Source organism: Cnephaeus nilssonii, assembly GCF_951640355.1.
Source record: "Cnephaeus nilssonii genome assembly, chromosome: 17".
NCBI lineage: Eukaryota > Metazoa > Chordata > Mammalia > Chiroptera > Vespertilionidae > Cnephaeus > Cnephaeus nilssonii.
This window is the reverse complement of record NC_137088.1, coordinates 27,422,301-27,433,727: the sequence shown is the minus strand read 5'-3', so window position 1 is coordinate 27,433,727 and position 11,427 is coordinate 27,422,301. Positions and strand designations below refer to the sequence as shown.

Here is an 11,427-nt window from a genome sequence, read left to right as displayed (position 1 = left end):
TGAATTTGTACTGTCATGTGTATCTGTCAGAGAGCAGGCAGAACCTGCACCTTCTGGCCAGAGGAGATGCCCATGCCACAACCCTCAGGGGTCCATGGTTATGGGGATCAGAAATAACGCAACTCTCAACCCATCAGCCTGGTACAGAGCAGGCAGCAGGTGCTTCTTGCTCCTTCAGTGACATTTCTGCAGGTAACTAACGATCAAAGGCCCATAGTGCTGGGCTCTCAGAAGGCCTGATCCCGGCCCTTGAATTAAAATTCAGAAGTGGGTTTGTCATGAACAGCTAAGTCCATAATATAAAACAGAATTAATATCATAATCATCATTGATCACTTGGTCGCAGCCAATACTACCACTCCCAAATTTTTCCTCCCAGCTGCCAGCGGGGAATATAATGGCGTCCCCTTCATTCCACTTGTACAGCAAAGCTTAACAAACTTCCTTGAGTGCCAGACTCTCACAGAGGATGCTGCTGAAATGCAGATTTCCAACCTCCTCCACCCATCCTCAGAGTCTATTTATGGGTGTCTGAGGGGGACCCAGGAGTGGATCCTTTAACTGGATCCTTGTTTCGGGCTGATGTAGGTGGTTGTGAAACCCTGTGTGGTAGGTCCACAGTGCAGCCCCGCGTTGGGGATGCCCATGTGTGCTTAGGCCACTGAGAAATTTACAGACCTGATAGGTCTTTGGTGAGCTCAAATGGGCGTGAGGGATGACAAGGTGAAGGGGCACCAACAAATCTGACTTCCTGAATGGCTGAAGTCAGGAGCCAGTGGGCATGCAACACAGCCCAAGAGCTCACATTTGTATTAGGCTCGTACCAGTACTGAGAGTGGGATTGTCACTCTCCAAGCTTGAGAGTACAAAATGTGTCACAGTTATTTCTTTAAAGCAGTTATGTCTGACTTCAAACCCTCACTCATCCTGCTGGCTGGCTGGCAAGTCAATGCCAACCATGCCTGGGGCTGGCTCCCAGAGCCATCTGTGGGCTGTTGGGCCCTGCCACTGTCAGACTTTGGTTCTTTCCCAGTCTGAGGCCCCCTCCCCTGCTTCTCCCCTGAGTCTGGAGACGCTGCCTAGAACCACCTCCCTGTGCACACACCACCAGTGCTGTCCTCCCTGGAAGCCCACCCCTCCTCTCCACTCCTCCCAGTCCCTTGGGGCTGAACGAAGAAGCCAGGAAAGGAAGGGTCTGCAGGAACCTTTTTATCCCATCCTTCCTTGAACATTCTTGGCATGAGAGAGGGAAAATGCAGTGAGAATTGAATGCCATGTCTCCCTAAATTACTCTTTGTCTCAAAGCCCTCTAGGGTGGTCCTCACCATAGCCCCACGATGGAGACCAGACCGATCTTAAGGCCCCATTTGAAGATGAGGACCCTGAAATCAAGGAAGTAACCATTGTGGCCAACTTCGTGCAAATAGTAACTGGTCGGACCTGAACTCGGACCAGGCTGTCCAGCTCCAGCACCAACTCTGTCTCCTCTACTGAGTCATCCTGACCTGGCGAGGAGGCCTCTCTGTTCCCACTGAAGTTCACGGGCCCTTGGGATGGAGGTGGGGAAATCTACTGAGGGCCATGTAAGATGGATCATGGAGGTGGGAGAACCAGGTAACAGTTCATTTACCCACCTGCTTCTTCAAGTAGCCAGATCATTACGACTGTTCACTAACCAGGGTCACCTTAGCCCTACGGCACCGCGAGTTAAAGGAGAGTTGCAGAGAAAAGGGGACAAAGAGGAAAGGCTTCCAGGAGAAAAGGCCCTGAGGATCTGCACATAGACCTTCAGGGGAACACCCCCACCTGGTGACGGGTCCGAAGATTCTTGCTTAGGAAACAAAGCCACATTGTGATTTCTTTTTCCCAACCAGTCTCAGAGATGGAGAGATGCATTTAAGCTGGGACTGAATCCAGTCAGTATCAAATTGATATTAAAATATTGTATTACAGATTCCCAAAGAGATTGGCTGAGTGTGTGTGTGGCAGAGAGAGAGAGAGATGGGGGGGGGGGGGGGGGGGAGAACTCCTATCTTTTATAATCACAGGAACTAAATACCTGGGAGAAATGTCTATCTCCTACCAAGAGCACCAGAATCATTATAACCTTTCCTCAGAGATTAAATATGTAACCAGGTCCTGGGCAAGCCCTTGGCAAATCCTGAGAGCAAGTTTTTCTCTTAGGACACACCCTGCCCATTTGTCCACTCTTTACCGCCCCGCCCCACCCCACCCCTGCAATGTGGCCACACTATACAGGGCTCAGCCTATCTGCTGAAGTCCTTGCCCTCCAGGCATCTGCTGCTCTTTGATGACAATAACTGAGATGTGCATAGATCTTTACAGTTCACAATGCCATCCATTTAGCAAACTCCTTTAGGGTAACTCGGTCAGATGGGCTTGGCCAGTGGTTGGCAAACTCATTAGTCAACAGAGCCAAATATCAACAGTACAACGATTGAAATTTCTTTTGAGAGCCAAATTTTTTTTAGGTAGGTACATTGTTATTAACTTAATTAGGGTACTCCTAAGCTGGCCTTTGCTAAAAACTCAAGGGGCCAAAGAGCCGCATGTGCTCGCGAGCCGCAGTTTGCCGACCACTGGGCTTGGCCATGCTATGGAAATAAACCTCACTCGTCTGTCACGTGACACAACAGGAGTTCATATCTTGCTCAACTGAAGTCCACTGCGGGTTCAGGTGACTCTCCAGGGCAGTGGACTCCAAATGGTGGCTCAATAATCCAGACCGCTTGGATCATGAGGTACCTCCATTTCATATCGATGCAGATATACATGTAATTGAATTCAGAGAGGAAGGGAGAGGGCGAGAGACAGAAACATTCCAGGCAAAGGTAAGGCAGCAGGAAAACCTGCGCAAGTTCTGAGAATTCACTGTCCACAAAGGTGAGGCCTGGAGAGGCAGTTAGGTCCGGGCTCAGAGGCTCCTACAGGGTCTTGAGGGCTGGCTTACACGAGGCCAGCAAAAGCAGGGCCAGCCTGGTCCTGCTCCTGGGTCAATCCATGGCTACCTCTTCCCACCCAGGGCTTGGAGAACAGCTCAGAGCCCAACCAATGAGTCCCAGGAAGGCACTCCTGGCTCAGGGTGCCCTCCTGGAGCCTACGCTGGGAGGACCCCTGAGTGTGCCGTGCTGTACCCTAGAGGAGCTGTCCTCTGTCCTCCCTGCACACTCACGGGAGCCTCCACCTCACATGCTTGCAGAAACCCCCCTCTTGGCCCGTGCTCCAAGGCTCTCCCAGCCCAGGGTGGAGTGGAAGCTGCTCTATTCCTTCCCTTCCCTCCCACCTCCTCTCTCCCACGTCTGGGCGCTGGAACCCCAGGCTTGCCGCTAGAAGTCAGAAGGCTCAGTGTCAGGAAGAGTGGGGCAGCTAATTTAAAGGGGCATCTATTCAGGCCCCCAGATGTGTTGCTAACCCCCTCCTCTTGGCTCTGTGGCCCATCGATGTGCCGTATACCAGGCATCCCTTTTATGGACACCAAATCCATAAACGTGGCCTTGGAGGTCCCAGGTGGGGCCAACATTTGTTTAAAACTTGGTCCTCGGTACACCTCACAGCCTGGAGATCAGGATGAGGCTGGAGCTCTCCCTTGGTCCACAATGGGGAAGCACCCAGGCAGCTTTCACACTGTCCCTGTCTGACTATTGGCCCTGAGCCGCCTCTCCAGACGCACGGAGTTTCCGGAAGGGCTCCTGAAGCCCTTCAATAGCTCAGGCGTGCTGAGCGCTCAGACACCGTCCTAAGTGCTTTCCATAAGTTTGTGCCTTTGATTGTCACCAAAGCCCTATGAGATGCAGTGATCACACCATTTCACAGGCCAGGAACCTGAGGCGCAGCCAACTTGGATCTTCACTGCTTTTCTCGCATTTCCACGGAGAAGGAGGCAGAGTGGCAGTCGGCCACCAGGGGGCGCCGCCCCATCGGCAGGGACCCCGCAATGAGACGGAGGAGGCGGTGCCACGCCTGTGGGCGAAGGGACGCGGGGGAGACCGGCTCTGCCTCGGATCCTACAGTGTTGTCCCCGCCACCACCACCTCCCACCCAGGCTACCCGCCCCACGCCTCCGACAGCCCAGCTTCCCCGCCCCGGCGCGCTAGGTCCTGCGGAGCTTCCCCCGCGCCGACTCCACTCCCGCATCCCCCTATTCTAGCCACCCCAGAGTGTTCGGGGTCTGAGCTCACCTGCTCCTGCTCACCGGACATGATCTTGACAGATTTTCCACTCTCCCTCCCCCGCGACAAAGCACCAGTTAGTCTGTGTGTCTGTATTTACAGGACAAACATGTAATAAACACATTAGAGTGCCAGCAAGCACACGCAGCTTCCCCCACGCCTTTCCACCCGTCGTGGGCAGGGTAGTCACCCAGAGCACAGTGTGTGGTCATCATTCCGTCCTAACAGGGAGCTCAGGTCGCCTCTGATCCTTCTTCCTCCAGTTCCCAGAGCATCTTCTGGAGCCTGGCCCTGGGTTAGGAGCGGTCTCCAGCGAGAGACCGATGTCTGTATCCCTGGCACTGCCCATCTTGGGGAGTGTCCAGGTGCCCGGCCTGTCACAGACTCAGGCACTGGGCAAGTGCTGGGCACCAGGCTTGTGGGGTGAACGAGACAAATAGAATCCCTTCCCCCTTGGAATTTACAGTTTGGGAAGGAAGACAGACAACCAAGGCACACCAGGTGCGTGGTTACCCACCACAGGTGCAACAGCGCCAGGAAGGAGGCGTGCAGACAGACAGATGGATACCTGCATGGCAATGCCCCTAGGGGTAAGTGAGGGCATGTGATGGCATCACCGAGGTGATAAAGGCTGGTTCCCTAAGAGATTGGGGATCAGGGGCAGCAGGGGCAAGTTTGTTAATCAGGGGCCTTAGAGCGAAGGTGTTCTGGGCAGAGGGGGCTGCAGGAGTGAAGACTCGGAGATGAGAAAGCTTGATGTATGTTTGCATGAAAACCGGGAGGTAGGTAGTGCACACAGTTACAAGTGGGTGGAGGTGAAGTGTGCTGGGAGGGAGGGTGTCCCATGCACACCTCCTTTAGAAACTGGGGTAATGCCTGTGCGTGATGGGAGCCACGGACAGACTTTGAACAGAGGCAAGGTGCAGCCAGATTTCTGGGTTTAAAGGGCCAATGGGGCATGTATACTTGAGAAAGGGAGCCTGGCTGGCGAAGGTAGGGAGGGAGGCCTCCTTCTTGTCATCATGGCCACTGAGCAGGGAGAACTGGCACTGGAGATCAGAGCTGGGAAGCTCTAGCGGGTCCAGAGCCAAGGGCAGGACCAGCAAGCAGTGGGAACATTCCAGAACATCCTGGTGGCCAGACTGTGTGCTGCCCGGAGTATGTACTGGTGTGCTGAAGCTGGTCCCTGCACCAGCATGTGCTGTTTACAAGGCAGACCGTCTGTCCCTGGGCCCAGAGCAAGGGTTCTAATTGGCCCACATGACATTTATATTCTTAAATTCAGTACAAACATTGGGAGAGCTTGCATCGTGGATTTTCTCCTGAAAACCCTGGGCCAGCGCTCCAGCCTGATAACAAGGACCTGGAGCTGAGTAGAGGCCTCCCCTTCAGATGGTCCCTATACTGTTAGGGCTGCTAAGGTTCCTGGGTCACCTGCTTAGCCTCTGTAGGTATTTGAATTTTCATATATACACACACCCTTTAAGAGTCAAGCTAAACCACGAGAAATCCAGGTGAATGTTGGAAAGGATCAGTGTAGGAGTGGGGCCGTGGAAAAGGGCTGTGTTTGTTTTTTAATCCTCACCTGAGGGTATTTTTTTAAAATTCATTTTGAGGGAGAGGTGGGGGGGGAGAGAGAGAGACAGAGAGAGAGAGAGAGAGATGTGTGAGAGAAAAACATCGATTGGTTGCCTCCCCTACCAACTGGGGATCGAACCCACATCCTAGGTATGTGCCCTGATCTAGAATCAAACCTGCTCCAACCAACTGAGCCACCCAGCCAGGGCTTGCATACATTTTTTTTTTTTTTAAGGAAGAAAGTTTACGATTTAATGTCTTATTCTTCAAGGACTCTACTTAGTTTATACACTCTCAGATTGATTATAACATGGTCAGAGGAGACATAGGCAATGACTACTTGTCAAGGGGTTGTAAGCAAACTTAATTTCCTATCTTAAATGGAGTTTGCAACTCTAAATGAACATTCTTTTTTTTATATAACAAGCATCCTGATAGCTACACTTTTCCTCTAACAAATATACAAAATAAAACAAGCATTGCTGTTTCTAAGAGTTACATTCCAAAGAGAATTAACAGTAAGCCTAGAATTATACTGGAAGTTCAGAGAGCATGCCTGCAAATAAACTACTCAAGGTAATGATGACAAGTTACAGCAAGCAGAGAATTAATTTTTTTTAAATTTCCCTCTTATATGAAGGAAAACCAGTATGAGTTTTGTAAAAGGAATGCATACTTACTATAAATTATTCAAGCACTCCTAGAGGTTAAAAAATTCAAATGCCACTGCTCATAAATAATTAGCAGTTAAAGGGGTATCACTCTAGAATCTTTTTATGCTTGTGTTCCAGAAAGGCAAAACAGGTGTATTGAAATATTTTGATAAATATGTGATTGTTTTATATATACTATTTGTAATGTTATTGCATTTCATTTTATTTGTATTTAAGACCGGAATCTGAAAGAATAGTAAAATTTCAAATAAATGTTTATTAGCCTCAAGAGATTTTATTTTTAAAGACCCTTCTATAATAACAAAAATATTTTGGAGGAAAAATAAACACATTGAGTTTATAGTAATCGTTTTTACGTTCCACCTGTCAATTTAGGCGTCATCATTTGACTCCCTGGTGTGAAAGATCAGGACATTACAACCAGAACCTTCCTCTCCCCTCCCCCACATCTTCACATGTTGTGATATTAATACTTAAAGGCACATCGTATTTACATTTTAGTTTGTCAAATGTTTTCATTAATATTATTTCACTGTTAAATGTTTCCAAAGCTTACCACAGCCTGTTTCTGGCTGCCTCAAAAAAACCCCAATGATAGAGGAACTGCAGAAATGAGATAGAGGAGTTAATATAAAACTATGACTAAGGAGGAGGAGGCTAAAGCTGGGGTGAACTAATGACAAGTTAGGAGGAATCTGAGGTGGGGAGGCAGGTACAGAGGTGGGAAGATAGGGAAAGGGAGAGATTTTAAGTTCTGTTCATGCTTCTCTCCCACAATATCCCAGGGAAGGTGACTGGTGGCCTCAGCCACTGGCAGAAAGAAATCAGTGGCAAAAGCTTGGCCGCTCAGGAATGCCAGAGCCATCTCAGAGCCATGCTGGGTTGAAATTCTGGTAAAAACAAATGCAGGCTGACCAGATGCCCAGGCATCCCATTTCCTCCAATCCCTCATGGATGGCAGATGAGCACTTCAAGAACAGCCGATGATCTACTCATGAATGGTGGCAGACCATTCTAAAGTTCTTATCTTATTTAAGTGCTTCTTCACCGCCCCCCCCCCAAAAAAAAAATTTAAAGAGGAATCCCAGACTAGAGAAATTTCTCTGTGAAATGAAAGCAAAAGAGATGTTGAATAGCAATTCTAGAGGACCTGAGGCTCTCCATCCTGGGGCTCATCCCCACCCCTTCCTTCACAATCACCAGGAAGGACAAAAACAGACCTTCATTGTAGCCCTTACACATTATCAGACTGATAAACCACGAGGGAAACGAGCTTACTAGCCAAAATCAGTAGAGATCTGAGGAATAAAACCACCATGAAATACATGCAATCAACTAAACACAATGCACAGATCAAGAGTGTAAAAATAAGTATAAAAGATATAACAAATATATTTAAAGATATAAGAGAGAATATTGAATAAAATGGAGAAGGAACAAGAAGCAATAAATAATAATAATAAAAAAAGAACCCAGTGCCTCTTTCGATGGGAGAATAAATAATTCATTCAGAACACCAAGAAAAACTAGACACAGTTTTTAAAAATATACTGGAGGGTATTGGGAAGAGAACACAGTAGTCAAGAAGGAGTGGACCTGGATCTTGGAGAAAATGGGAATCCAGAAAAGTGTGCCGCATTTATTAATTCCGGACACGTCAGCTGAGAGTTAAGCAGTGTTTTAGTCTGTCTCAAAGGCGTGGGGTAAAAGTTATAGAGTCTAGGGCTCATGTTGGGATGAGGACCAAATATCTGTGGTATAGTAAGTTTGAGCTGCAAGAAGACGTGCTCTCACAGAGATTTCAGTCTTAAAAATACCGGTTTGCTAGAATTTCTGAGAGCCTGGCATAAACAAATGCAAGTCCATCTTAGAGAAGGAGAAGAAGTCCTAGGTTTCAAATATGCAAATTAAAACTGCCGTGAGAAGTCACTACAGAATATCTAAAATTAAAAGGCTTGCAATATTACCTGTGGGCAAGGATGTGAAACATTCCAACTCTCACATTCCACTGGTGCTTGTTATATATATAAAAAACATGTACAAGAATTCTCATAACAGCAATATCTTTAATAACCAAACATTGGAAACAACGGAAATGTCCCTCTACAATAGATGGGTAAATAGACTGATACACTCACACAATGGAACACTATATAGCAGTGAAAATGAACAGCCCTTTTTAAAAACGTAGACCACCTGGTGGTAGGACAGGAAGAAGGCAGTTGTGTAAAACCTCCGTTCATCAGAATGCCTGGGAGAGCTGCTACTCTTGGCGTCAGCTCCTTGCTCTCCGCGCCTTAATGGGCCAGGTTAATACAGAGGCGAATGGGTGGCCGCAGCCCTGTCCTCTGGGGGCTCACTCTCCATTCACCTAGATGTTGGGGCAAGGAATGGTGTTGTCAACCGGCAGCCCGGGGTCAAGGAACCCAGGGCCCTGTCCTCGCGATGGCCATGCAGATAGCTAGGGCGTCATTGCTCTTTCTCTCCCATAGGGCAGCTGATTTAGGATAAAATGCGCCCATTCCTGGTGCCTCCTCTCAGGCGGGCCAGGTCTGCTGGGACATCTATGCCCCACGGAGGCGCCCAGAGGAGGGATCTGGGCCTAGAGAAGGGGAGCGGGGGGGGGGGGGGGGGAGCAGAGACCACACAGGGTGACAGCAGAGCCCTCGGCACACACTGCCCACCACACCCTGGCTCACCCACCCCCTCCTTTCCTTTCCGCCCTCGCAGGTGGCTGCGCTGTGCATCGGCGTCGCGCGAGGGGGAGGAAGGGGCTGGCATTTGGTTTAAAGACCAGAAGCAAATGTCCCCCCCGACAATTTCTTGTCCTTTTTCTGGATTCAAAGGAGGGGTAGAGTGGTGAAGACAGACGCAGAGGGGCAACGAGAGACGGCCCGATTCGGGGTCTGCCGGAGGCCGGGCGAGGCGGTTCTCCCCCGCCCGGGTGCGGACTCCGGGGTGGGTGGACCGACGCCCCCAGCCCCGCAGAGCCGCGAGCCCCGCATGACATCAGAGGCAGGGGAGCGCGCAGAGCGCAGGCGCCGGCGGAGGAGGGGGCGGGAGGAGCCCGAGTCGCGCGGCCGGGAGAGCGCTCCTCCGCCCCGCGCTGTCCCTGCGCCCCGCGCCGCTCGCGCCTCGCTGTCCGCGCCGCGCCTCGGGCCGCCAGAGCGCGCCTCTCTCACCGCAGCGAGCGCCGCCCGCGACAGCCCAGCCCAGCCCAGCCCAGCCCAGCCTTCCTCCTCCTCCCGCTCCTCCTCCTCCTCCTTCGCCGCCGCCGGACACGCAGCCGCAGGCCGGGGCCGGGACGCAGCTGGGGAGGCAGGGACGCGCGCAGCCAGCCCTTCCCCCTCCGGCTCCCGCACCGCCGGCCGCCTCCCCGCGCCCTCCTCCTCTCCCCTCCCGGCTCCTTCGCTTCTCCTCCTCCTTCTCTCCCGGCCCCGGCTGCCAGCACCATGTCCGCAGGGGGAGATTTTGGGAACCCACTGAGAAAATTCAAGTTGGTGTTCCTGGGGGAGCAGAGCGGTAAGTACCCCGCTTGGTCTCCCGGCGTGGCGCCGAGTCGTCCCCCGCCGCCAAATCCCCCACCCCTTTGGGACCCCGGCCCCGGCCCCGGCTGGGAAAGGCCCCTCCACGCCCGGGTAGAGGGGAGGGATGGGCTTTGGAGGTCGGGGCGGCTCGGGCGGGGCCGGGCAGAGGAGGGACCAAGGATAGAAAACGCTGGGGCCAGAGATGGGGGTAACGGTGGGATCTGGGGTGGGGGCTAGGGCTGCGGGTGCAGGTGCAGGTGCGGGGCAGCGGGGCAGCGGGGCGGGAGGCCGGAGGGCGGAGGCTCGCTCGGCAGCGCAGACCGAGGCGTGAAGGCGCCGGGCTCGCTGGCTCGCTGGCTCGCTGGCTGGCTCGCATTGCGGCAGCGGCTGCGGGCGACCGGCGACCGGGCAGGTGGCGGGGCGCTGGCGGGGGTCGGGAAGAGGACAGACGCCCCTCTTCGGGGAAAGAGGTGGGTCTGGCGTCTGCCGACCCCCCGCGCAATGCACCGGAGGGGTTCCCTGCGGACCCTGCCCGCAACCATGCGTCCAGGCCCAGAGGCAAAGGGCGGGGGGCGGGGGTAAAAACGGACACCTGCTTCCTCCCGAAGGAGCGAATCTGGGCTGTGGGGCGCCTACTTCTCCTGGTTTATGGCCCCTGGTTACTCCCCTGGACACAGAAGGTTCTAGACCCGCTGCCCTTCACCGGCATGTGTGAGCCTCTTTAGGGCTCCGGCGTCTGGGCGATGGCAGCAAGGATTCCCCAACGCGAAGCAGATTTGGGGGACGGTCCAGGGGTGCCTCTCACCCAGAGGCGGCGGCGAAGCCTGGCGCTGGACAGAGAAAGGATCAGGCGACACGCCCTGCCCAGCTTCCCCGCACCCCTCCCGAGAGCGCTGGCAGCCGATTCTTCCCACCCCCACCTCCTAGCTCACCGCCCTTCTTGGGGGAGGGGAGGTCACCGTGGCAGCCGGCCAGGGGCGGGGAGCGGGGGAGAGACGCGGCTTCCCTGCTGCTAGCAGCCTCCCTTGGGAAAGCATCTTTGGAACCCAGGTGGGTCCCAGGGTGGGAGGACCAGGTTGAAGAGCGTGGACCCGGGAGACACCTGTAGGAAGGAGTGGTTCTCAGAACATCCCTCCGGAGGCCTCTCACCCTGGAGCTGCAGGCCCTGCCCAGCTCCACTCAGGGAGAAGGCAGCCCCTGGGGGCAGGACTCCCCGCTCTAGTTCTGCAGACCAGTCCAGTTCACCAGGTTTGGAGTCGTTCTGTGCCAAGGGCCACGACGCAGGCAACCTTGGGAGAACCTGGTGGGCTCAGGGAACACTTACTGTGGTGTGTGTACATGTGGGTGGTGGGGGTCCCACGGCCTGGGATGGATGGGCAGGGGGAAGGGTATCAGGAGGCGGTCAGGCCCTCGCATGGGGAGGGGGCATTTCAGAGCAAGGTTCACTCGGCCGGCCAG

The 11,427-nt window shown here is 53.2% G+C and overlaps 1 protein-coding gene across 2 annotated transcripts in view; it reads left to right on the top strand.

Annotated features, from left to right (window-relative positions):
- Positions 1-9,558: 9,558 nt before the first annotated feature.
- Positions 9,559-11,427, top strand: part of RAB6B (RAB6B, member RAS oncogene family) — a 47,729-nt gene continuing 45,860 nt past the window's right edge. For both annotated transcript variants that reach the window (XM_079795498.1, XM_079795499.1), the window contains exon 1: positions 9,559-9,964. In XM_079795498.1, coding sequence (XP_079651624.1) covers positions 9,895-9,964 — 70 coding nt within the window. In that variant the 5' untranslated portion in view covers positions 9,559-9,894. The remainder of the gene's footprint in view (positions 9,965-11,427) is intronic.